The sequence below is a fragment of the Arabidopsis thaliana genome, chromosome 3, assembly GCF_000001735.4.
Source record: "Arabidopsis thaliana chromosome 3, partial sequence".
NCBI lineage: Eukaryota > Viridiplantae > Streptophyta > Magnoliopsida > Brassicales > Brassicaceae > Arabidopsis > Arabidopsis thaliana.
Window position 1 is genome coordinate 8,819,571 of NC_003074.8, and position 24,000 is coordinate 8,843,570.

General features: G+C 37.2%; 6 protein-coding genes, 1 long non-coding RNA gene and 1 other non-coding gene across 15 annotated transcripts; 3 read left to right on the forward strand and 5 right to left on the reverse strand.

The window, feature by feature from the left end:
• Window positions 1-855: 855 nt before the first annotated feature.
• AtSec20 (Sec20 family protein) lies at window positions 856-3,252 on the reverse strand. Its single transcript, NM_113338.5, has 8 exons — window positions 3,098-3,252; window positions 2,586-2,882; window positions 2,138-2,207; window positions 1,982-2,037; window positions 1,727-1,802; window positions 1,578-1,614; window positions 1,362-1,476; window positions 856-1,266 (listed from the first exon to the last, which is right to left on the reverse strand). The coding sequence occupies exons 2-8, from the start codon at window positions 2,873-2,875 to the stop codon at window positions 1,029-1,031; spliced, it is 882 nt and encodes a 293-aa protein (NP_566746.1). The 5' UTR covers window positions 2,876-2,882; window positions 3,098-3,252; the 3' UTR covers window positions 856-1,028.
• Window positions 3,253-3,353: 101 nt separating this feature from the next.
• MSH1 (MUTL protein homolog 1) lies at window positions 3,354-10,158 on the reverse strand. Of its 2 annotated transcripts, NM_113339.4 has the most exons (22): window positions 9,889-10,158; window positions 9,565-9,706; window positions 9,377-9,474; window positions 9,041-9,116; window positions 8,788-8,907; window positions 8,286-8,333; window positions 8,132-8,196; window positions 7,916-8,001; window positions 7,640-7,804; window positions 7,265-7,374; window positions 7,067-7,172; window positions 6,895-6,970; window positions 6,753-6,811; window positions 6,592-6,659; window positions 6,311-6,484; window positions 5,910-6,119; window positions 5,525-5,781; window positions 5,290-5,433; window positions 5,159-5,216; window positions 4,733-5,032; window positions 3,988-4,635; window positions 3,354-3,892 (listed from the first exon to the last, which is right to left on the reverse strand). In NM_113339.4, exons 1-22 carry the CDS (start codon window positions 9,999-10,001, stop codon window positions 3,659-3,661), a joined length of 3,357 nt encoding a protein of 1,118 aa, NP_189075.2. In that variant the 5' UTR covers window positions 10,002-10,158; the 3' UTR covers window positions 3,354-3,658. The 2 variants fall into 2 exon arrangements, with proteins under 2 accessions (NP_189075.2, NP_001326989.1); NM_001338677.1 differs by lacking the exons at window positions 8,788-8,907; window positions 9,041-9,116; window positions 9,377-9,474; window positions 9,565-9,706; window positions 9,889-10,158 and having other exon boundaries at window positions 3,409-3,892; window positions 8,286-8,746.
• Window positions 10,159-10,765: 607 nt separating this feature from the next.
• AT3G24330 (O-Glycosyl hydrolases family 17 protein) lies at window positions 10,766-12,268 on the forward strand (the record flags this gene model as incomplete). Its single annotated transcript, NM_113340.1, has 1 exon — window positions 10,766-12,268. The coding sequence occupies one exon, from the start codon at window positions 10,766-10,768 to the stop codon at window positions 12,266-12,268; it is 1,503 nt and encodes a 500-aa protein (NP_189076.1).
• On the reverse strand, window positions 10,766-12,268 carry AT3G24332. Its single transcript, NR_141615.1, has 2 exons — window positions 11,738-12,268; window positions 10,766-11,636 (listed from the first exon to the last, which is right to left on the reverse strand). It is a non-coding gene; the product is annotated as an other RNA (long non-coding RNA).
• A 96-nt stretch (window positions 12,269-12,364) lies between these two features.
• Window positions 12,365-16,259, reverse strand: CHR40 (chromatin remodeling 40). Its single transcript, NM_113341.2, has 3 exons — window positions 14,713-16,259; window positions 14,454-14,573; window positions 12,365-14,353 (listed from the first exon to the last, which is right to left on the reverse strand). The coding sequence occupies exons 1-3, from the start codon at window positions 16,150-16,152 to the stop codon at window positions 12,515-12,517; spliced, it is 3,399 nt and encodes a 1,132-aa protein (NP_189077.1). The 5' UTR covers window positions 16,153-16,259; the 3' UTR covers window positions 12,365-12,514.
• A 426-nt stretch (window positions 16,260-16,685) lies between these two features.
• MIR8169 lies at window positions 16,686-16,814 on the forward strand. The gene has a single exon (NR_141113.1). It is a non-coding gene; the product is annotated as a microRNA ath-MIR8169 precursor (primary transcript).
• Window positions 16,815-17,971: 1,157 nt separating this feature from the next.
• Window positions 17,972-20,132, forward strand: SYP32 (syntaxin of plants 32). Of its 2 annotated transcripts, NM_001203032.1 has the most exons (6): window positions 18,038-18,406; window positions 18,491-18,532; window positions 18,642-18,898; window positions 18,987-19,159; window positions 19,357-19,566; window positions 19,673-20,132. In NM_001203032.1, exons 1-6 carry the CDS (start codon window positions 18,163-18,165, stop codon window positions 19,830-19,832), a joined length of 1,086 nt encoding a protein of 361 aa, NP_001189961.1. In that variant the 5' UTR covers window positions 18,038-18,162; the 3' UTR covers window positions 19,833-20,132. The 2 variants fall into 2 exon arrangements, with proteins under 2 accessions (NP_189078.2, NP_001189961.1); NM_113342.4 differs by lacking the exon at window positions 18,491-18,532 and having other exon boundaries at window positions 17,972-18,406; window positions 19,673-20,130.
• On the reverse strand, window positions 20,100-23,359 carry AT3G24360 (ATP-dependent caseinolytic (Clp) protease/crotonase family protein). 6 transcript variants are annotated; one of them, NM_001084736.2, is made up of 10 exons: window positions 23,013-23,348; window positions 22,842-22,943; window positions 22,336-22,388; window positions 21,832-21,966; window positions 21,642-21,738; window positions 21,416-21,545; window positions 21,123-21,301; window positions 20,796-20,923; window positions 20,618-20,719; window positions 20,123-20,363 (listed from the first exon to the last, which is right to left on the reverse strand). In NM_001084736.2, exons 1-10 carry the CDS (start codon window positions 23,227-23,229, stop codon window positions 20,262-20,264), a joined length of 1,245 nt encoding a protein of 414 aa, NP_001078205.1. In that variant the 5' UTR covers window positions 23,230-23,348; the 3' UTR covers window positions 20,123-20,261. The 6 variants fall into 6 exon arrangements, with proteins under 6 accessions (NP_001326802.1, NP_001078205.1, NP_001326803.1 ...); NM_113343.3 differs by lacking the exon at window positions 22,336-22,388 and adding an exon at window positions 22,605-22,669 and having other exon boundaries at window positions 20,126-20,363; window positions 23,013-23,359; NM_001338678.1 differs by lacking the exon at window positions 22,336-22,388 and having other exon boundaries at window positions 20,100-20,363; window positions 23,013-23,286.
• Window positions 23,360-24,000: the final 641 nt, after the last annotated feature.

The following is a 24,000-nucleotide window of genomic DNA, read 5'->3' on the forward strand; positions in this document are numbered from 1 at the left end:
TCTTTTAATTACTTTTGCTTAGCTCAAGTCTACTGGTTGAAAGAAAAGATACATTGTCTTTTCTCTATTCCAAGTTCGAGTGTAGTGAATGGATTGAAAACTCTAGAAGATATATGAGTCATCTAAAAGTTAAGAAAGTGAGAGATATTGAGTAGAAGTGCAAAACCTTAGGTTAAGGTCGAGGGTGGTGGGGCTATTTCATCAACAATTTGCGCACGAATGCCAAAACAAAGCTTATCAATTTTTTTTGGCATAGTATATCTAATTAGTGTTGTTAGGCAAATACTTACATCATTCTTTTAAAATATTCTTTCTTCTTTTTGTTATAAAGAAATAAATAACTATTTTTTTTCTTCCTTTCCCACAAATTTATTTTTTATGACCATCTCATTTTTAAAGATAACTTGATAGATTAGGAACTCACATTTAAACTAGTTTCAAAATCTGTAAAAGATCTATCTTTACTATTTATATTACAAAGGCTTATGGTAATTTCCACACTTTATAAATGGGATTTTGTGCAAAAGAAACCCTTCTTAGTCGCCTATTTTTGCAACTTTACCCTCTATCTCCGAAAAATGCATAATAACTCTATGAAGTTAAAAATAATAAACAATATATTGGCTATTGTCAAGTTTTTAAAATTTAATAAGTAATATATCAAATCGAGACTCTCGAGACGAGGAGTTCAACTCTTTATAATTCCTTTTTAAACCCTTTAGAATATCATATATTTCTTCTAGAGTGTTACTTTCTTTCTACAAAATTATTATCTAATCTTTACTCTGTAATATTACATTTGAAAAGTTGCACATTCATGTATGCATCATTTCCTAATTTTAGAAAAGATATATTTCCTAGTTAATGATATACGGATCAATTTTCCAAACAATTATTTGTGATATCTTAAAGAAACTTTAATTTCAGTTGTCCATGAAACATGTGGTAATATAGAGAGCATTCCTAGGTAACAACATCAACTTGTAATATATATATTCCTGAACAATGTTACAAGCATCTAATGAGCTTCATAGTTCATCGTGCATGCGTTGTTGTAGAGGAATATTAACAGTTGGAACTGTATTGCCATCAAACTGTTGTCCGAGCGGCATAACATCATCTCCTACACCATTTGCTGCTTTTCCAGCTAATTGAGCTTTAATAGCAGCAGTAGCCATTCGTTGCAGTTTCAGAATTCCGATGCGTTTTGAAACAACGTAAACAACAGCAAAGACAAAGAGAGAAAATCCAACTATGAGGATTATCCTGTTGATAGTGCCACAGAAAACAAGAGTTAGTTAGTATTATTATTCACCTATAGAATGGTTTGGTAAAACAGAGTCTATTCTCTTTTCAAATACCTGTCAATTACATCTTGACGCTGCATTGTTGAAAGTAGATTACGGGTCCTCGACAACAGAGATCTATGACCTTTGTATTCACTCTCGGCTTTTTTAAGTACTCCAGTAGATTCATCTACAAATGTTAACATGTATAATAATAATAATATGTCAGTTTTATGTCTTAATCTGTTTTCACTAAGGACTTAATTATCTGGCATATTATGAATGACATACCAAAAGCCACGAGAGTGTTTGTACTTCGTTCAACCTCCTGTAACCCAAGTCAAGAGAGTATTTTGATCACACATTGTTTATAAATTAAGAAGCCGAATATGCAAACAAGTGTAAATGCACAATCATTTCATAACTAGTTTTTTTCTGACCTGAACCATCAGCTGCCGTGAACGCCTGAGACTTTCAGTTATGCTTTCAGCATCGGATGTCACGCCAGCATTTGCTCTATAAACAACCACAAATGTTAGATTCACTGGAAACTAACACTGAACTCTTTTTTTAGTGCATGATGCATTTACCAATAAACAAAAGCATAATACAACTTAAACATGTCCAAGAGGAGTCCCAATTGAATTGCTGGATTTTGTAGGATAAATATAGCAGAGTTTCCAAGATGTACATACTGTCGTTTACGTCTGAGAACTGTAGACTCTGTTCCACCACCGAGGAGAAGCTCTCTCTACAATCATTGAAAGCACTCTTTACACAAAAATTTCAAAAGGAGCTGGCTGGTAAAAACAGTGGCAGAGAGAGAGAATGCTTAAGCCATGAGACTTTACCTCTTCTTGAGCTGCTTTCCTCATGTTATCCTTAGCTTGCAAATTAGCACTTCTCAAGTTTACCCTCAAACTGACCACAAACACAGTGACAAAACTCATATTAGTTTCACCCATTTATCTTTCCCTGAACTCATACTCTCACTCTCTTGTTGTACCAGAATTCTAAGTAACTGAGATCAAACTCAATTTCAAGGAAATACTTTAAAACACTCATATATCATTGAAAAGGATATATAACATTCCTCTCGTTCTTACAAACTACTACAACGATGACTCAAGTACCCTTATGCCAAAAGGTTAAACGCACACTATCACATCATTTGTCCTAGAGATTGAATTACTCAACTGCCTAAAGACAACCTTAATTGTACAAATGCAAGGTTCCTATATTCTACTTGTGAAATGTTGTAGATTCCACAAGCAGACAGTAAACCAAATTTCCAAGTACCTGTGATATTGATTCTTCCACGTTTCAAGGAGTGACTGAGTGGATTGAACCTGATCATCAGAAGGAAGCTGAGGTGCGAGCAGATCCAAATTGAATTGAAGGGAATTGAGAAGAGAGAGACCATCCTGAGCCAATCCGTTGAGCCTCTGTAACGAAAACTTCTCTTCTCCTCCATCTCCCCTCCTTGATTTACCGTACTGTTGAATCGAGATAATATGTCCAATCGTCTTCTCGTACGCTTCTTCCCATTCTCTCTTCGTCTTCTCCACTTCAACAACAACCTCATCCATGTCGTAACTGCAAATTTCATAAATTATAAAACTGCAGAGTTTAGTAATCAAAAGAGATATAAACAAGCTACGGAATCTCCCAATGCAATCTGCTAATAGCTCTCTAAACATCCAACACGTATAACCATCTAATGGTTTCTGTATGAATTATGATCGAATCACTACAGGAACGGTATCAGAAGACTCGATTGATTTGATGGGATATAAGGGTCACAAACTTACATTGGTTGATCGAAAGAGATGAAGAGCGGAGAAAATGAGAATGAAATTGCGAAACTAGGGTATAAGGTTGAAGAAGATCTGGGAACCAGAGAGTGTTGGAGATCAATATTGATCTGTAGAAGACACCTCAAATTTTGATTTCTGGGGAAGAAGAGAAATAACTAAAAACGACGTAGTTTTAGATAAACCATGTCTATTCTAAACCCGGTTATCTTGCAATTGCTATCATTGTCTGGTCCAATGTCCGGTTTATCAGTTATTTAGTTATATGGTCATATTCTTATTGGTTAAAATTTCTAGCATTACTTATTGATGAATAAAGAAGTTTACTGCTGAGTTTTGTTCAAAGTACACGTTAATCGGATTTATGAAACGACAATTACACAGACTGACCCAAAATTGGTAATTGCGGCATCCGACTTACCCGAACTGCATGCCGTTTTGCAAAATCTCAAAATGAAAAACGGCATGGTTTCTTAGTAATCTACTCTAGTTCTAGCAAACTGACTTGTTCAATTGCACATAGAGATGATCAACTACAAACACAGCTAATGTTTCAAACTATAAGATGCTGACTACGTCTGATGTACTCAAGCTTGAGGACGTTCCGAAATTACGGTGCTTTCCATCGGCTAGGTTAGCCAGAGAGTAGCCTTGTTCATGGAGTTGATTAATCAATAGAGTCTCTAACTGACAAGCCATGCTCTTACCTTGAACCATAAGGTATAGAAAACTTGACCCTTGCAGTCCTTCCTTTGCTCGATGCGCACGTATTCGTCCTTCAAGATCATCGGTCTGCAGTTTCGTAACAGAAATCCTCAGAATCAATAACTTTCGTTTTCTGTCTATTCTAAGAGAAGTTTTATAATATTAATATGGTAAGTATGTACCTGTCCAATGTACAATCTCTTATCGGGTCTCCGCATCACATACACGCATGAAGAACCAACTGTAGATGGAGGTGGAAGCTCACGAGCACCAATTGAAAGACATTCTATTGCTTCAGGCTCAATCATCTTTTTCCCACAGATTTTGACGATAGCTTTTGCTAAGTCCTTCTCCAAACTTCTCTCAGAGCTGACTGGTTTTTGGATCTGCTGGTCATTGTTGGATGAAGTTATGATTTGGTCGGGTTTGACAACTTCAGCTGATGCGTCTTTTGCATAGACCGAGAGGTAAAGAGCTTCAGCTCTTTGGATAACTGACTCGGGAACACCTTCCCTCTTAGCTGTTTCAAACGCAAGACTCTCTCTGCAGACTCCATCTGTCAATTTCCAAGTTGGCTTGGTTTGCCCTTCGACATTTTCGGCTCCCATTGCTTTATATGTGATGTTTTTCGCTGTAAGAGGTAAACTGAAGATTCCATGGAGATGAGTAGATACAATACCCAAACAACCACTTGTGTCAAGACTCTCTACCACACTACCAGCGATACAGGTGCCTTTTGCTGTCTCTGTCCCTCGGCATATCTCATCTATAAGCACTAGGCTTCTCGAAGTAGCCTGGCTTACAATAGATCGTATTTCCGACATTTCTACCTGATGGCACAGAACCAGTTGAGAGGATATCAAACATTACAATTAAAGAAAAAAAAACAGTTTGGTGAATTCTAGATTTGTATGCTTATATATATACCTGGAAAGAACTTTTTCCGTCTACAGGGCTGTCATATGATTTCATGTGAAGCATGATGGAATCAAAGTGAGGAATACAAGCTGATTCAGCTGGAACCATTAAACCGGAAATTCCAAGTAGAGCAGCTGCGCATATTGATCTGAGCAAACTCGATTTACCACCACCGTTAGGTCCAGTTAGAAGAAACAGTGATTGCATGTCAACGGTATTGTGAACAGCGGTTCCAGAAGATACATCAAACCAATAAGGTGACAGGCCTGTCAGCTTCATTCGACTGGCACCATCTAATGGTTTTGCGCCCTATATTAAAATATATCAAAATAGGTGCATGAGATATATAAGAATAAGACAGCCCAGCATGTTTTGTGATTTCTTAGAAATTGCACGCATCTGTCTACAAACTCAACGACTAGCAAGCACAGTTACCTCATCTAAACTGAATCCGACAAGCGTTGGAAAAACCCACTTTCGCCTTCTCCCTTCACTGTAGTTGTGCACAGTACTTAGATTAAAACTACAGAAATTTCTTAATGAGAATTGATTAAGCGCAAACTTACCAAGCATGGGAAAATAATGCTTTTGAAATGACCAGAAGCATAGATGCAAAGACAAGAACATTTATTTTTGTTTGCAATTTAACGGATAACTCGCGCAACAGTTCCAACACCCGAGCTTTTGCATTCTCACTAGCTTCATGGTATCTGCAACAAAAGCATAACATGATATATCAATACATACCCAGTATTATTGAATAAATTTCTTTTGGATGGTTCAATAAAACGAGGAAACAACCTGACTAAAGCAATTTCCACCTTTGGGGTCGTAAACCATTCTTCTCCAACCTTTTTTCCTTTCGAGTCTAAGGCAGGTTTCAGCTGTTTTATTTGGTCTTCCCCTGCAGTACCAGCCCAGATAGATGGCGTAAACCGTTTCCCCTTGAACCAAACAGACTCATGCTCTCTTGCATATGCGATTTCGCCTTTCGGGCCACCAAGTGAAGCAGTGGTGGCCTTAATTCTTGATATAATAGGGTGAAAATCCTCAGCTACCTACACATGGATGTTTTGACTCTTACAAATACGACAAGATCACCAGCACCATTATATTTAAGCAAAAAAGTACTATATGAGCATCTGTTATCGTTCAAAGAAATAAGCTGCAATTGTTGAATACTTACTGCTAAAGATAAAGCCTCAGCTGATTTTTCTACTTGAGTGATTTCTTCCTCTATATGAATTCCCTTAACGCGACCTCGCCATGAAGACTCCATATCATAAAAGAATTCGTTCGGGACATTGTCACATTTACTTACATTCTGATGACTTTCATTCTCATCTAAAGAGATCATTTCACCAATTGTATCAGACGCCCAATGACATTCGTTGACCTGGCAAGAAACCGAAAACTACGATTTATACTCATACTCATAAGCTAGTTGGATTATAAAAAATGGCATTCAAATTCAACGCTTATTTTCTGAACTCGTGAAGGGATAGGAACTTATCATCAAGGAAAATAGATAAGAAAACAAAGCAGGGAGACATACACTCAGAGTCATGTTTAAATGCATAAACTTACAAAAGTGTCAAAGTCAATTTTCAAACCAGTAGCCACCCAGGTAGGATCCATCAATAATTTCAGGATTTCCACAAGCTCAGCATGTCTATGCATATGTAATACATCATCAAGCACATTTTTTATTCGACAGAACTCAATGTAGTTGGCTTCCCGTTGCTCAAGAAGCTTCACAAGCTGCAAAAAGATGCAAATAATCACACTGTAAGAGATGAGAGTTCCATAAGTGGAACGACAAAAGTTAGCATCTTTCAGAAGAATTCTATGTAGGAAGTGACTTAAACCTTAGCAGAAGAGACGCAGGTAAACTCTGGAATTGAACATGTTACTGTGCTCATGAGCTTGCACGTTTCTGCAAATAACAATAGTTTGACAGGGACAATGAGAAGCCTTAATCATAAGAAACCCTAAAAGGAATAAACTAAGGAAACTCTCTTCAAATCACCTTGAATTTTCAGAGCAATATCGTAAGCAGGAGGGTTCAGAAGAAGATCCCTAACATACCTGAAAGGATAAAGGCATTGGAAGAAGTAGAGGAGAAAAACAATAAGAACGTAAATAAGATCTTTCACCCAAACATTACTTACAAAGAAGGCAGACCACTGCACGTAGATGGAAGTAACACCTTCAACAAACAAGGTATTCCTTCAGTAGGTAAGGCACCTGCAGAACCACATAATATATATTATCATGCTTTGTCATTCATAAACTCCTAAACCTCCTAGTGAAGCACTATTCAGCATGAAGAACTATGCCAACCAATTTGTGTAGCCGTTCCAAGATGCAACGGACGTGGCCGATTTTTTGAAGGTACATTGACATTTCTAAAGGAAACTTCATCATCAAGACCATAAACATCTTTGACCTGAGGGGGAACAATAGAAAGTAGTTGTTTTTCACAAAACTGAAATGTCACAATTGCATATTTAGTCAGCAGCCAAAGTCCGTCGTTCTGACCCTTGATAAGAGCTCGGAAAGAGTATCTCCTTCAAACCATTCAAAATTCCTGCTACTGCATTCTCCCCAGAGTAGACCCCCTTCCCCAAACTCTCCCCAGCGGCACGTCCCTGCATAATAAAAAATTAACAAGAATTGTATCAGAAAAGACCACAAAGCTCAAAAGTCAATTAAGTTGACACAAAACATGAATCGTATTTCTCTTGTAACTGTCTCCAGACTCTCTAAAGTATTTGCTAGATCATATGCTACCACCTGAGAATACTTATGTTCATGTGAGGATAAAATGGCACCCGTCTACATTCTATTATTGGCACTATCTTCAACAGTTCAGAGATGCTAAGACAATGTAGAATTGAAGATAGTATTCAAAACCTGATGCATTGTGCCTCAACGATGCATGTAAGAAAAGATGATGACAGCGACGAGTGCGGAGCTTGGTAACTAAGGCTTCTTCTGTTAGACCATCATCTAGCGAATATGCTTTCATAGTCTCGAAAATAGATATCATACAATACCCCCTTGCTGAACGAGATATCCCTGTACTTACAGAAAAAATCAAGTCATGTAATACTTATATATAAATTTTTAATAGGTTGTAGCGCAAAATAATATATCACTGACTAACAAAATACCATAAGAAATACTTACCAACAACAGGCATAGGATCAGGAAAGTCAAGATCATGGTCAACACCGACAAGCCCATATACATAAGGACTTCCTGGATGTGCATGCCTATATACAGTACATGTCAGACAGACGAATGCAAGAAAAAAAAAGTTTCAGTGTATTTTCCTAGCTAATAAGATAATGAATATTGCAGCTTGTTTAATCAGAAAATTCCAGGTTCTATCATATTACATACCCTGAAATAAATCGACCTTTACGGGAGCGTGCTGGTGTTGGCCCCTGAACTTCCTCCACAATACACTACAGTGAAGAAAAAAACATGCAGTAATTTTTATTTAACATGCTTGAGGGACATGGTAAATGGTAAGGAATTATTTTTCTCAACTCACCACTGAATAACCATTGCGTGTCAGGTCATCCAAAGTCTGTCGAAGATTCTGTAGAAAGAAAACAAGAATTTGTGGCAAAGAAAAAATTAATTGTAGACAACGAAAGCCTGAAGGGAAGAGTAATGATGATTAATTGCAGCAGAACATATGCTTGCTATCCAACAAAAAGCACCACAACTTGATTCCGTGTACGCAATGGCCACTAAAGTAGCTGTTTATGTAACTTGCCCAAGTTCTGCCTCAATGATTACAACTCTCAGAGACTAAATAGAATCAAAAAAGATTATAACTTTACTACAAGCAAAGATTAAGAAGCTATAATGGCTGTGTATATTTATTTGCCCCCTTAAGAAGATGTGGCTCTCCTCTTGTTTAACAGTAATTTTCTCAACACAATACCAGAGACGAATTAGTCTATTTTATCATAGGAACAAATTATAAACTTGAATCACATAAATGCTCATAATGTGAGTAAGCTTGAAATTCAAAAAGGATTGTGTACCATAATTGGGCAGCCAGCCTTTGGAATACTATCTGATCGAAGACCACCAAAAGGATTGAGACCAGCATATTCAACAAGTATACAAGCATCTATTCCAATAGCCTCATAAAATTCTCCTACCTGGAGAAACAAATTTCAGAACAGTAACAGTCTTCATAAGATAAAGACTTCAAATGACATTATTCTGCTAATTTTTGTTCTGAAGTAACAAAGATCACAAAACTCAATGGAATTAGAAAAACAACAAACATACTCTGCAGAGCAAAACTTCGCGTGGAAACCTTGACTTAAACTGCAACATCTCCCAGTTGAGGTTTCCATCTTTTAAACTGAAATGAAGAAAATTCCAAATATTGCATACATAAAGGCCACAAAGTTACCGTAACAAACTGGACTAAAGTAGTGGACTAGGAATAAAACTAATGGATTGTTTCCAACTAAAGTACTTAGAGCCTTCACAACTAAAGTAGCTTAAGTCATACTAAGATACACTAGCTACTTTTCATTTGATAACCAAGCTAAAAATGATTAAAGGCTGACATCTAGAAGGTGAGATGAAATCTTCTAATAGTCTCAGAAGAGAACTGACCTTCCATTCCTCAAGCTAGGGTCCAAACCAAGTAAATTGGTGTACATAAGCCTTTCAATAAGCTGAAGAGTAGATGGTTTCTTACATGTCTGCAATCTCTGAGTAGACACAGAATATAAAAAATCAGTATATAACGAAACAATATCAAGACTTGAAATTTCTTAACCAAAAAACAAAACAAGCTTTACCTCCTTCCACCAAACCAAATGAGAGAGATCTTTGTCAGTGAGAACATCACTTGACGTCTTCACTTTCTTAGAAGCCGTTGTGATTCTTTTCAAAGACTTTCCATCTCTGAGACAAGATATCCCCTCAGAGTACCTTCTATTACTGTCAACACATAACAAAATACAAAAAAAGTTTCATAACAAGATTCTTATCAAGAACTAGACCAAACACCAAAATCAAAGAAATTGAGTTCAATATTCAAAAGTACAGGAATTCATAAAATACAAAAAATCTGAACTTGCTAACATATTAGAGAAGATTATACAAGGAGATGAGAGGATTACAGTAGAATTGGGGAGGAGGGTTTGAGGGAAGAGTAAGTGCGATATGAGGAGCGGAAGAAGAACCGCCATTTTGGGAATGAAACGACGGCGTTTCTGGTAGCAATCCAATGCATCTCTCTCACACTCTGAAGAAGAAGAAGAAGAAGAAGTAGAGTTTTCACCTTTCACCCTTTTTCTAGGGCTTCTTTTCCCGCCAGAAGACGACGACTATGCAATTCACAATCTCACAGTCCTCTAATGGAAAACATGTTTTCTCTTCTCTTCTTGTCTTCTTAGTTTAAAGGTAATTAGGATTTTAGCCTTTTAAAAAGAGTAATTTCTCATTTGCTCCCTATAATGTTTCAAATTACATTCTTGTTCATTAATTTACCAAAATTAATCATCGGCTAGTTTTGTATCTTTTTGGAATGTCTAACAAAGAACCCATCTCTATGAACACATCTCTAATCTCTCAGTTTTGTTTGTAAAGATTGTAATTTCTCTGCTTTTCAAAGAGGATCAAAAGTTTTGTAATTAGAAATCTTAAAATGACTATCAGTTGTTTCTGAATTCTATACAAACTTAATACTCTAATGAGTATTAATAATAAGAAAACAAAACCACTAAATGTCTAGACTCAGTGCAGTGTGTGAGTGTGTGTGTTTGTTTGGCACAACAAATACGAAACATCTAGAATTACATAAGAATTTGTGGTGAGTCAATGGATTTATCAGATAGGCATGCACAAAGTGTTTCACCAATGGCTATTTTGCATGTTGTGTCTGCTTCTTTAACTGAACTAAGTACAAATCACAAATATCCAATCACATTTCATCTTCTCCCTTAACAAAGACTCCATAAAGAAAAGAGAAGAAAAGACTCATAAACAGAGAAAAAAATGGCAGGAGAGAGATCAAAGTTAACAACAAACCACTTTTATAATCATCAGATTATTCTTTGTTACTTTCTTATCATCTCACAAGTTTCCATTGCCTCAAGCAACACGAGTAATGTAGGAGTTAACTGGGGAATAATGGCGAGTCACCAGCTTCCACCAGAAAAGGTTGTGAAGATGCTAATGGACAATAGTTTCACTAAGCTGAAACTATTTGAAGCCGACCAAAACATCTTAGACGCTCTAATTGGCTCAGACATTGAAGTCATGATAGGAATACCAAACCGGTTTCTTAAAGAAATGGCTCAAGATACATCTGTAGCAGCTTCATGGGTTGAAGAAAACGTTACTGCTTATTCTTACAACGGTGGAGTCAACATCAAGTACATAGCTGTTGGAAACGAGCCTTTCCTTCAGACATATAATGGAACTTACGTTGAGTTCACATTACCAGCTCTTATCAACATCCAACGAGCACTAGAGGAAGCTGATCTGAAAAATGTGAAAGTCACTGTTCCTTTCAACGCAGACATCTATTTTTCCCCTGAAGCGAACCCTGTTCCATCAGCTGGAGACTTTAGACCTGAGCTAAGGGATGCAACGATTGAGATAATCAATTTCTTGTATTCACATGATTCGCCTTTCACGGTTAACATATACCCTTTTCTTAGTCTCTATGGAAATGCTTACTTTCCTTTGGATTTTGCCTTCTTTGATGGGACTAACAAGTCTTTGAGAGATGGAAATTTGGTCTACACCAATGTGTTTGATGCGAATCTCGACACTTTGATTTGTGCTATGGAGAGATATAGCTTCTTGGGGATGAAGATCATTGTAGGAGAGGTCGGGTGGCCTACGGATGGAGACAAGAACGCTAATGTAAAGAGTGCAAAGAGATTCAATCAGGGAATGGTAAAGCATGCTATGTCTGGAAATGGAACGCCTGCGAGGAAAGGAGTGATTATGGATGTTTACCTTTTCAGCCTTGTTGATGAGGACGCCAAGAGTATAGCACCGGGGACTTTTGAGAGGCACTGGGGGATCTTTGAGTTTGATGGGAGACCGAAATATGAGCTTGACTTGTCAGGTAAAGGAAATGACAAGCCTTTGGTTCCTGTGGAAGATGTGAAGTATCTGCCCAAAACTTGGTGTATTCTTGACCCTAATGCATATAACCTCGATGACTTGCCTGATAATATCGACTATGCTTGTAGTTTGTCTGATTGCACAGCACTCGGGTATGGATCCTCTTGTAACCATCTCACTGCTACAGGAAATGTTTCATATGCCTTTAATATGTATTATCAGATGCACGATCAGAAAACATGGGACTGCGATTTCTTGGGGTTGGGTTTGATCACAGATGAAGATCCATCTGATGAACTTTGCGAGTTCCCTGTAATGATTGATACAGGAGATTCAACGAGGTTGCAGCCTGGATCTTCAAGAGTGTTGACCAGAGTCGCAGCCGCGGTTTTAGTTATGTTGGTCCTTCCCATCTTGTAGTAAGTACCTGTTGTTTGTTATGTCTTGTAAATCTCTCAAGTTTTACTTCCTGCAAAAGAATCTTTCAAACTAAAGGTTGTTCCCTTCGATTAGCATAGCCTTGGAAAATACACAACTTCATTAACTAGAAGAAATTGAATCACAGAATTACATATTACTAGAGTGATCTGTTCCAAAGCTGGAAGTTAAGTAATATAAACACCTAGAGTCTCAGAGTGGGATTAACAGAGAGAAATGATATTTCAATCAGAAGAAGCTGGTATTCATGTCAGATTTCTTTGGGTGATAAAGTATCTTCTCAAATATGTGTTTCAGCTTCTCGTGCCGAACCATCTCGTCGAGGATTCTATCTTTGGAAACAACTTCGTTGTTAATCGGCTTGTCCTTCTCATTGGTAGAAGAGAAGACCAGTTCGGATATGCGATGTTTCTCACTTTGCTTACAGTACTTGTTCCACTCAGATGTGTCTTTGACCATGAGATGGTAAATGAACACAGCACGCTTTTGACCAATTCTGAAAGCTCGACTTATGGCTTGGCTTTCAACAGAAGGGTTCCAAACAACATCAAGAATCACAACTCTTGAAGCGCCAACAAGACTGATACCCTCAGAACATGCTTTTGTTGATGCCAGTAGAACTTTAGATCCACTGTCTGGTTTGTTGAAGTTGTCGATCATATGCTGCCTGTCTCTTTGTTCAACTTTACCATGCATCAAGAGAATTTGTTCCCCTTCAGTCCAGTCACATTCTGCAATGAGCTGCTCCATGATCAGCTTCAGAGTGTCAATATATTGGCTATACACCAACACTTTCTCTTTCACGGTTCCACTGATGCGGATGAAGTCGATAAGGAACTTTGTTTTCACACCTTCCTCGTATTTAAGTCTAAGCCTCTTGAGAGTTCCTAATGTTGCTGGCCCAATAACCAAGTCTTCCTTCTTGGTCGGATTGCAGCACAAATACAGAGATGGGTGTACTGAAACAGCTGAAAGCTTGTGCTCAAATTCAAATGTGTTTTGAGAAGTGTCAATTCTGTCAAGAATTTTCTTCTGTTGAAAAGGCGGGTTCAACACGACAACACAGTCTCTTAGACCTGGAAGGCTTTCTTGAAGGATGGTTCCTTCATGGACATGCACAAAATGAGCAATCATAGCCTTAAGATCCACAATTCTGTTTTCCTCATTCACCCTTCCGTGTTCTCCTTCTTGGCTACACTTGCTAAGTTCATGTATCCTCGAAGAAATCGTATCTTTATCAGCTGGTCTTGCCAGGCATAAGACGTTAGAAAGTTCCTTGAAATTATTCTGGAACAGTGTCCCTGAAAGAAAGATACGCTTTTCTGTTCTGACTTCAGTAAGCACTTTCCAAATGAGACTACTCTGGTTTCTCGGGGTGTGGCCCTCGTCAAGGACCAGCAACCCCGGCAATTCTACCAACATCCTCCTAAACACTTGCATTCCTTCAGTGTTCTTATTTGCCGCGAGCTTCTCATACAGAGGGTAGCTAATTCCAAGAATGCTTTTCTGCTTCCACCACGAAACTAGCTTAACCATACGGATGGAATTATGATGCCTATTTCCCTCTAAACGTGAGACAGCTTCAGCATCCTCATACCCTGATAACTGCAGACTATTCATGTTATAAAATGGAATGTTTACGTTCCATTTCCTGACTTCGTCTTCCCAAGTACGCATTAGAGTTGCAGGAGCTATGACCATAGGATGGCTATTTGGAAACCGTTTTAAGTATGACTGAAGAAAAACGACGGTCAAACGTGTCTTACCAGTTCCAGCCTTATGCGAAATAATGCATCCGCCACTTCCCTTAACCCCTACGCTGTTCAACTCATTAATTTTTGTTGTCCCAGCTAAATTCTTCCAAATAAATTCAAACCCTTCTTGTTGGTGTGGGTACAAAGTATCTTTGATGCCAGGGACGTATTGCCAGACAGTTCCTTCTATATTATCCAAAGGGGCGACAAAACTGCTGGGATCTGAAGCATCAAACTCAAGCCTGTTAGGTAAAGGGTCACCCTTTCTATCACTACATTTCTTATTGTCATTAACACTAGGACGATACTTGTCCTGCACAATGCAGGAAAATGAACATGTTAAGAACTCAGATAAGAAAATCAACAAATAGTACAACTCAATCTAGGATTTCAGAGCGCTATAAAAATGTTACCATGGCTGGTGAGATGTCTTTGATCTCGACAGCCACATACGCACAGTGGACGCATTTCAAACCGATTTCATCATCCAGGACAAAGTCGTGTGTCCCTTTGCTACATAGCATATCTCCATTCTAATACATCAGAGAGCAAGTAATTTAATTTCATGGTGAATCAATGATACAAAAAAAAAAGGTGGAGATACGAACCAAAAAGCACGCAACAAGATTGTCAGGCATAGCCTGGGCAATATAGAAGAATTAGTAGTCTTACTTTATCAGGGGTAGATGAGTGCATTCCTTCCAATGTTAGAGCAACGTTCATATCTTCCCACAAGCTGTCTAATTCTTTCTCCTCTTCTGTTTTCTCGATAAGCACAGGCTCCTCGCAGCCAAATCTCAAGTTTAAAGGAGGTGAATCTTCTGTCGAGTAGTTTATTGTCTCTTCTCCATCACAGAGTTTTTCGCCACCATAAAAACTCTCACCATTCAAGTGGTTCTTCTCCCTCACCCTATGGAAACTCCTCCGTTCCCTTGGTTTCCCATGTTCATTTACCTTCTCACTTGAGCTCTCCCTAACTACAGGATCTTCTCTAGAATCAACCTCTGCTATTTTGTCCCAGGAGAAAATATCTTCCTTGAAAACGTCTTTGCTCTCCAACATAGATTTAGCTAGCAGGTTAATTACATCGAAGTTATGCTTCCTACGAAAAGTCCTCGACTTCTTATGATGGTATACTTTTTCACTTGGGTTCTTTTCGCATGTAGCATCGTCTCTGGTACCACCCTCTTCATCCTCAGAACAAACGAAATCACTATCAGAGCTCTCTACATCAGAAGAATCTGAACTTTCCCCCACGTAATCAGATGAGTCAGAATCATTAGCATCTTCATCCATATCACTCTCACCAGAATCTCTATCTTCGCCACTAACTTCCTCTCTTGAATCAGTCCCTAATTCCTCTAAAGGGTCTTCCTCATCATCAGAACTAGAACTTAGACTTACAACCTCATCAGACACATAAGTCTTCTCCTCACCCCTCAAATTAGCATCATCCAGAAGAATATCACAAACCTCAGAACCAGCATTGACATCCTCGACATGCTGATTCTCTCCCGCGATAGTTCCAAGGAAAACAACATCATCATCATCATCCGGAGATAAAGGGTTCTCTTTACCACTCACTTTAGCATCATCCTCATCAAAATCACAAACCCTAGGAGAAATCACCGAAGCAGAACCAACATTGTCATCATCCTCTACATGATCATTCTCTCTCTGAACAGTTCCAACGAAAACAACATCATCATCATCATCTATAGGGTTAAAATTAGAAGCTTTCTCTTCACATCCCAAATTACGATCATCAGCATCAAAATCACAAACCCTATCACCAAAATCAAACGATTTCGATTGTAAATTCCCAGAAGTAGAACCAACATTCTCATCATCTCGCTTACCTTCAGGATATTCAGTTCTAACAAATACAACATCGTCGTCATCATCCTTCCTCCGCCGTCGTTTCTTCTTCCTCGGAGAAGGTGAACAAGCATCACGCATGTTAACTCTCCTCTTCTCAGTCCTCGAATTTACACAACCCAGAGACTGATCTTCTTCTTCTCCAGAAATCCCCTTTGATTTATTGAGAATCGAGTTCAAGTAAGATTCAGTCCTCGAACGAGTTCTTCTAGCAACACAACTAGTCATATCCATGGCTGAAGAGAGAAATCGAAAACCCTAGAATAGTGGATTTGACGAAGAAGGAAGAAAGCTCATGTCCTCTCTCCTCTGTTGTCTCTGCAAATTTTTTTTTTTTTGCCTTTGGCGGTAACGATTCAACTTTCTCGAAACATTCAATAAAAAAGGTTTTTTTTTGTTTGTTTCTTTATTAGGGTAAATTGTAATATTTGAAAAGATGAGGGGCTAAGTGAAAATTAATAGATAAGTTTGCTTCATTTCTATTGGTGGGAATTGATTGACATGAGAGTTTCAAAGTTAAAGGTGGATGTTACTGGTTCTGTCAGTAGATAGAGGTATTTAATAGGGGTCAAAATATTAGTGGAAAAATGAAAAGCTTTTAGTATTTCAAATATATTTTACAAATTGGTTACTAATTTTTTTTGTTGTAATGGTGCTGGTAAGGACAAAAATTCTATTATTTGCTTAGGATTCTCTCCTTTATGTTTTGATGTGAGTATGTGACTAATATTTCTGCAAACGATTTAGTGTTGGGTTATTAGAGAAAGATATCTTCTGGAGAACGAAAATCTGGAGGTGAGATCATTGCTGATTTGAATTGTAAATTTTTTATGAAAATTTTGTGGTAATCAAATCTAATGGCGAAAATTCATAGACAGAGTCACTCACAGAGATATGCAATTTATACAACTTTTACGATTATATATTTTTTGCGGTTTAATCTATCAAAACATGTATTATAACTTAAATAGAAGATTATTATTATTTGTTTGTTTCAAAAATAAAAAGAGTTTGCGGAATAATTAGTAGAACATGTTAGAGTTAATATAAATATGATAGAGAATGAGTTAAATAGAATGTTAACTTTGACACTTCTAAATTTATAATTACAGTAATAAATTATACATACCAGAGGCTATATATAAAAATACTAAAAAAATAAATTATATCACTTTAATACTTATTTAAAATGTGTAACAATCTAAAAAAATGGTCTGGTAGTATATTACGAATTAAATTTTATTAGTTATATAAAAAAAAATATGATGAAGAGGCTCAATTCCTCAAAGCAATTTATGTGAGAGTTCAATTATTATTAGATTTCTAAAATTATATTTTTGAGATTGGATTTCTAAAGTTCTATTTTTGAGTTTGAACTTTCAACGAGTTATAAAATTGGAAATACAAAATCTTATGGAATCGAATTATCTAACCGGGTTTAGGTTCCACCGATCAGACTAATCGGATCAGCTCAAGTTCTAAAATATGTAAAAGCTCGTAACGAGAACTTTCAAATTTGGGGCAAAAAAACATGAACTTTCTAAATGTCATTTAAATCTCAAAGTTTGGTTTGACTTTATAATAAAATGGTTAAGTTTTGTTGACCGAGTCATTTTAGGCATGTCGTTAAATTTTTGTTAATTAAAAGATGACCGAGTTAACTTTTCATAATGTTTGGGTTTAGAACGATACCTTATATGTATTTAGAAAGATACCTCATAAGCTTTCTGATACCCTACGTTGTGATGGTTTTTCTCTTTAATGACATCATATATGTATATAAGATTTATTTATTTCCCAAACGAAAAATTAACTCTGTCGTCTTTTTATTAACGGAAATTTATCGATATGCCTATAATGATTCAATCAACGAAATTTACTATTTTATTATAAAGTCAAACCAAAATTTAAGATTTTATTAACATTTTGAAAATTCATGTTTTTATGTCCCAAATTTGAAAGTTTGCAAAAAAATTTTGACATTTTTCCCGATCTAAATTTACCATTTAAACAATAAAAAGTAAAAGGTCAAAATGTAACATTTTAGAAACACAAAGGACAAAATGATAAATATCATGCCAACGCGTTGATCGGTTTTTAGCTCTTTTCTTCCGATTTCGTTTTTTCTTTCTTCATCTCTAAGATTAAGCACACCTTGGCATCCATTTTCGTTTGAATCTCAACGTTTTTTGCTTGATTTTAGCTTCTGAGAGAGTCCAGATCCAAGGAATTGGAGGAAGAATAATGTCGGCAAGGCATGGGCAATCGTCGTATCGAGATCGGAGTGACGAATTCTTCAAAATTGTGGAGACTCTAAGGAGATCGATTGCTCCGGCTCCGGCGGCGAATAATGTGCCGTATGGTAATAATCGGAACGATGGTGCGAGAAGAGAGGATCTTATCAACAAATCCGAGTTCAACAAGAGAGCTTCTCATATTGGTTTAGCTATTAATCAAACGTCGCAGAAGCTATCGAAGCTTGCGAAACGTAAGTTGTTTTAGTGTTTAGCTCATTTGATTTGGTGAGATCTTGTGAATCTGGATTAGTTAACCTGTAATGGCTTTAGCTTAGGAATTAGAATGGTGCTTAGATCGAGAACCGATTTATTTAGTGGTGTGAATTTCTCAAGTGCTTATCTTAGTACTCGAGAATGTGTAATTGGTATGGAAGATGCTGTATTTTGTGCATAATTGTTAACTTTGTCGTTTTTGTTGCAAATCAGTTGCAAAGAGGACATCAGTGTTTGATGATCCTACTCAGGAGATACAAGAGCTGACGGTAGTCATCAAGCAAGAGATCTCTGCTCTAAATTCTGCTCTGGTCGACCTTCAATTGTTCCGCAGTTCTCAGAATGATGAAGGGAATAACTCTAGAGACAGGGACAAAAGTACTCACTCAGCAACTGTTGTTGACGATCTAAAGTATCGTTTGATGGATACTACCAAAGAGTTTAAGGATGTTCTTACCATGAGAACCGAGGTTTTTTCTTTGTTCCGTCGATTTCTTTTCGATAAAGCTTGAGTATGCAGTCGTGACTGAGCTATGATTTACTTGTCTGGTGTTGCAGAATATGAAGGTCCATGAAAGTAGAAGGCAACTCTTCTCTTCAAATGCTTCAAAAGAATCAACAAACCCATTCGTTCGCCAGCGTCCTTTGGCTGCTAAGGCTGCTGCTAGTGAATCTGTTCCTCTTCCATGGGCAAATGGGTCTTCTTCATCTTCATCTCAGTTAGTCCCATGGTAAAGTACTATTAACCGAATAACCACAGTTGCAAATACAGCATACTTCTTGAAATCTGGCTAAGAATTTGGTCTAATGGGAGTCCAGAAAGTTGTCATGGGTTTACTAGAATGTTTTCTGTACCATGTCAGTCGTTGCTGATTTAAGATCTGGCTTGTCAAGAACTCAAGACGTTTCATAATCTCTGCTTTTACAGGAAGCCGGGAGAGGGAGAATCTTCACCATTGTTGCAGCAGAGTCAACAACAACAGCAACAGCAACAGCAACAAATGGTCCCATTGCAAGACACATATATGCAGGGTCGAGCAGAAGCTCTACACACCGTTGAATCAACAATCCATGAGCTAAGCAGTATCTTCACACAACTAGCAACCATGGTTTCTCAACAAGGGGAAATTGCAATCAGGTTCGTCTTCCTCCTGAGGAAAAACATCAATATGTGTTATAATGTCCAATGATTCATAGAACATTTGTGGAAAGGAAGTATAATATAATGTTGCTGGTTTATACAGGATCGATCAAAACATGGAAGATACATTAGCAAATGTGGAAGGCGCACAGAGCCAACTGGCCAGGTATCTCAACAGTATATCATCAAACCGATGGCTAATGATGAAGATTTTCTTCGTACTCATTGCATTTCTCATGATTTTCCTCTTCTTCGTGGCATAAACATTGAGACTAAAAATTGATTTTAAAGAGTTTCAACATCTAGACATGGTTCTTTTGTCCTATCGTATCTTATTGACATGTAAAGACTTAAGAGAAAAAAGGGATCTTATGCTCTGTTCAGATTAATGGAGAGATATATAATGTCACTTTCATGTAAAATTGCTTTCAAGTTTTCCAAACAAATTTTTGTGATTCTGCTTCTCTTTTCATTACCACTGCCAACCATTAGGAATTGTTTCTTATTCCATTTGTACTTCATTTATTATGTAAAGACAAAAAAAATAATTTCATTACCGTGTTTATATATTTATTTGTTTGTAAGTTAATCAATCTACGACTTGAAAATTTGATAAATATATGGGATATGTTCAAAAGCTGCAACACAATAATCACCAATTCATGATCTAAGCAATATCTCTGTTGTTTGGTTCATACGTTTAGCTCTTCAAATTCAGGACTTAATGGCATAAAGAGCGCGTCCACTTCGGTTTCATCTACTTCGTCTAAGCTCGCTGGTTTCCATTTCGGATTCTGCAACAAAAAACACACTCATGAATAAGCTTATAGTAGGCACTACAGAGACGAAAGAGTGTGAAATGCAGTGAGTAGGAAGATAAAAATGACAGAGACATTCTTGATTTTATAAACTATGTTCATCTTTGACGTGTGATATATATATACTCAGCTTCATGTTTTTGACCCAACTCAAGAAATTAGAAAGCACACAAAAACCAATTGACAGAATGAACTAAATCATTAAACATTGAGTGGCAATGAACAAAAACCTGGTCCTTGTCAGTCAAGACTGCTCTAACACCTTCAGTGAAATCACTGCGCAATGCAGATCTTAGAGCAATGCGGTACTCAGTTATCATCACACCGTTAAGCTTCAAAATGGAAAGAATAGTAAGCATTACGAAGGAAAAACTCGTAATTTATCGGATACAAAGCGTTTGAACTCACTGTTGCCATGGCGTTGTTGGTTTTACCCTTGGCACAAGCAACTTTGGAGAAGTACTTGTGTGTTAGGTAAAGAGAAAAAGGTGCCCCTTTTTCAATGCCTTGGACTGCTTCATTAGCCCATTCTGCAACTGTACGCAAACATTGTGTCCAAATTTCTCAGACACAAGACAACGATTTCAATTTCATTAATGTAAACAGCAACTAACAGTAGTCTTTCTTAGAAATCAAGATTGGTAACATACAAGCACAAAGGGTTTGGTATTTCAATATAAAAGGCAGAAAAGAAGTTTCTTTGTCGAAACCTTAAGAGACTAATGCATATCATACCTGAAGCCTCACTGCTCTGCTGGAACTTTTTCAGCTCTTCTATTGTTTCCTTAACAGACTTACTTACACTAAAAGCTGATTCTATCTGAGGCAAAAGCATTTGGAGGTGGGACTCAGTTTCAGGATCACTGCTGTAATTTGATAAAGTTGCTTGGATGTGTTGTTGGGGATCCTTGGAACTGTATTACCAACACAAATTCTTTCTTAGAGACTAAACAAAGTAATACTAAAAGCTCCTATATTTGAAATATACACATGAAATATATCGAACAAAGTATTATACGAGGGCCTACAGGTCAGCTGACAAAATGGCTTCTCTGAGTGAACCTAGCTTTCCAGATGGTACATAATGTGTCCCAAGACCCACAAACAGTGCATCTGAAGGTGTGGAAATCCTTCTCCCAGTCATACCTAGGTAAGCACCTGCAGAATTTGAAGGTTGAAAAGTTGCTGGTGGATAATGATACTACAGCAAATTGTTATGCAAATTGTTGAGGGTCTCAGCTATATGAAACATACCAACAGATCCTTCGCCAGGGCTATGAGCTGCAATATATGAAAATCCAACATCTGGAAACAAGCCGATTCCATTTTCTGGCATTGCGAGGACCGTCCTCTGGAAATGGAGAACAAAACAGTGACAGAGGTAAGAAATGCATGATAAATGCCATCCACACAACAGTACATAACAAGGGTTTACTATGTGCACCTCTGTTATCACTCGGTAGCGTCCATGTCCAGAAAGACCAAGACCAAATCCCATTGTTATGCCATCCATTAAAGAGATATATGGTTTTCTGTATCCAGCAATCTTGCATATCAGGCTATACTCAGCTGTAAATACCTAAAAGGAAGCAAAGTTATGAAATTAGGACATCATAAACAAGAAACATACATTTTGAAGGGTAATCAAATGAACTAAAGCAATTGATGGTGAATAAAAATTGTAAGACACTGAAGGTGACTACTTCAAAGAAGGGCAGATCCAAGCAAAAAAAGAGAAAGCATGGAGTAAATCTCTAGAATCCTAGACTAAAGAGTGTTACCACACAGATTATTTTGATCAACAGAAATAAAGAATAGACCACCTAACATCATCAAACTAGAAGTTTCCTACTACTTCAAGTACATTCAGTAGAAGTAGTATTTCTCTATTTCTGTTTCAGTAATCATCATATCCTGACTTATGGGGGAAACAATTGCACAACCAGACCTCTATCATATCTGACAATTGATTTTTGGATGTAATCTGCTTCACATCACCGCCTGCAGATAAACTAAGACCATGGTTATAAAAATTTCTATCCAGTGTGAATTTGATAAAGAAAACTCCTTTGATGCAAGAAAGGGAAACCCAAAAAACCTCACATAGAACAAAACACAGAGTACAAAAATACCAAAGAGTTGCAAAATGACATTTTGTATGTTTAAAGAAAGAGATAAGCCTTGATACAGCCAATAACACACAATTCATATAAAAACCTTTTGCACAAGAGACGTATTTTTGTCCATTAGGATCTCTGCAACAACTCCTTTAATATCCATTCCTGCACCATTCATAAATGGTCACTCTAAAACCTTCCCATGGCATTAACCAAGACCAAATGTTTTCTATAAGATAAGATAAGATCAGATGCAACATACTTTCAACAAATTTATCCTACAATCTTAGAAACCAGAATCCACTATATAAGCACACTCAAGAAAAGTTTCTTTTACCTGCACAAAAGGCCCGAGATGTGCTTCCTTCGACGACAACACATTTGACTCCAGGATCATATTCCCATTCATCAAGCAAGCTTTTGTACTTCAAATCCATTTCTGTAAAAAAAAAATCTTCAATAATTGAACTTGGGTTGTGAAAAAGCTTAATTCTTTATGAAAACGGACCTAGATTCATGGCGTTGAGAGCTTTAGGTCGATCAAGAGTAATGAGAGCAACGCCATTTGGATAAACATTTCCTTTCACGAACTCGTCGCTTCCACTGGCCATTACTGAGAATTTCCGACGATGAGATACAGAGAGCTTTGAGAAGGGAATAAGAAAAGATGGAGAGGTTCTAGAGAAGAAGATGCGAGCAGAAGCCAGAGATAAACTCTTGATCATCACTGTGATTCCTAATTCCACGTTTGTCGGAGAAACCAAACATCTGTGACTTTGTTTTCTTCCAACCACCAAAAGTACTCTGTGTCAGTTTAAGGGTCCACTAATCTGGAGATATGTCGTTCGGCTCAATACAAAAAGCCCAATAGTGACCAATAACAGAGTTTTGTTTAAGGGTAAATTGCAGGCCACATCCGTTGACCATGTTTTATTTCCATGGATTGTCAAAGTCAAATGTGGTTTTCACCATTTGTCTTTTCGCCTGCAAAATAACGCTTCTGCCCTTGCGCTTCTCTCTTAGCAACTGTTGAAATGTACGGTTTAGTTTAGCAGGTTTAGTTACGTACACTGTTCCGGTTCAGTTGAAGATTTTTTGTTCACGTTGACGCGATTCGGTTCCGTTACAAGTGAGATTATTCCGAAGTGACATCAACATTTAATGCCCCCAAAAAGTTTAGATGTGACTATTGTCACAATTAATGCAAAATCATCATTACATCAAATAATATTAAAAAAATTATTAATAATAATAAAAAAAAAATTTGTTGAGATAAAGAAGATGAACCCAGGAACAAAGAATTATTGCGAACGTACATTGCTGCTGAAGAAGTGTTGATCTTGTTTTTGTACCAAGTTTGGAGCATTGCTCGTGTAAGTAATGAAGTTCTTTTAAGAAGTTTTTTTTATGTCATATTAGGATCTTGATTGTGTTCGAACTCCATTTTTTTATCAGAATATTTGCAAAATCTATATTTGTTTGTTTAAAATAGTCAA

What these genes read in the sequence shown, in the direction of transcription:
- AtSec20 (NM_113338.5), bottom strand. Translation starts at nt 2,875, where the DNA reads ATGGATGAGGTTGTTGTTGAAGTGGAGAAGACGAAGAGAGAATGGGAA. An exon ending in CACGGCAGCTGATGGTTCAG is followed by an intron (nt 1,615 to 1,726) that starts GTCAGAAAAAAA and finishes CTTGGGTTACAG; the next exon opens with GAGGTTGAACGAAGTACAAA. An exon ending in CGTCAAGATGTAATTGACAG is followed by an intron (nt 1,267 to 1,361) that starts GTATTTGAAAAG and finishes CACTATCAACAG; the next exon opens with GATAATCCTCATAGTTGGAT.
- CHR40 (NM_113341.2), bottom strand. Translation starts at nt 16,152, where the DNA reads ATGGATATGACTAGTTGTGTTGCTAGAAGAACTCGTTCGAGGACTGAA. An exon ending in ACTCATCTACCCCTGATAAA is followed by an intron (nt 14,574 to 14,712) that starts GTAAGACTACTA and finishes CTGATGTATTAG; the next exon opens with AATGGAGATATGCTATGTAG. An exon ending in AAGACATCTCACCAGCCATG is followed by an intron (nt 14,354 to 14,453) that starts GTAACATTTTTA and finishes TGCATTGTGCAG; the next exon opens with GACAAGTATCGTCCTAGTGT.
- SYP32 (NM_001203032.1), top strand. Translation starts at nt 18,163, where the DNA reads ATGTCGGCAAGGCATGGGCAATCGTCGTATCGAGATCGGAGTGACGAA. An exon ending in TTCTTACCATGAGAACCGAG is followed by an intron (nt 18,899 to 18,986) that starts GTTTTTTCTTTG and finishes CTGGTGTTGCAG; the next exon opens with AATATGAAGGTCCATGAAAG. An exon ending in TCATCTCAGTTAGTCCCATG is followed by an intron (nt 19,160 to 19,356) that starts GTAAAGTACTAT and finishes CTGCTTTTACAG; the next exon opens with GAAGCCGGGAGAGGGAGAAT.
- AT3G24360 (NM_113343.3), bottom strand. Translation starts at nt 23,229, where the DNA reads ATGATCAAGAGTTTATCTCTGGCTTCTGCTCGCATCTTCTTCTCTAGA. An exon ending in GCCATTTTGTCAGCTGACCT is followed by an intron (nt 21,302 to 21,415) that starts GTAGGCCCTCGT and finishes TTGGTAATACAG; the next exon opens with TTCCAAGGATCCCCAACAAC. An exon ending in CCAACAACGCCATGGCAACA is followed by an intron (nt 20,720 to 20,795) that starts GTGAGTTCAAAC and finishes TCCATTTTGAAG; the next exon opens with CTTAACGGTGTGATGATAAC.
- MSH1 (NM_113339.4), bottom strand. Translation starts at nt 10,001, where the DNA reads ATGCATTGGATTGCTACCAGAAACGCCGTCGTTTCATTCCCAAAATGG. An exon ending in CCTAGCTTGAGGAATGGAAG is followed by an intron (nt 9,117 to 9,376) that starts GTCAGTTCTCTT and finishes TCTTCATTTCAG; the next exon opens with TTTAAAAGATGGAAACCTCA. An exon ending in TGCAGTGGTCTGCCTTCTTT is followed by an intron (nt 6,812 to 6,894) that starts GTAAGTAATGTT and finishes TTATCCTTTCAG; the next exon opens with GTATGTTAGGGATCTTCTTC.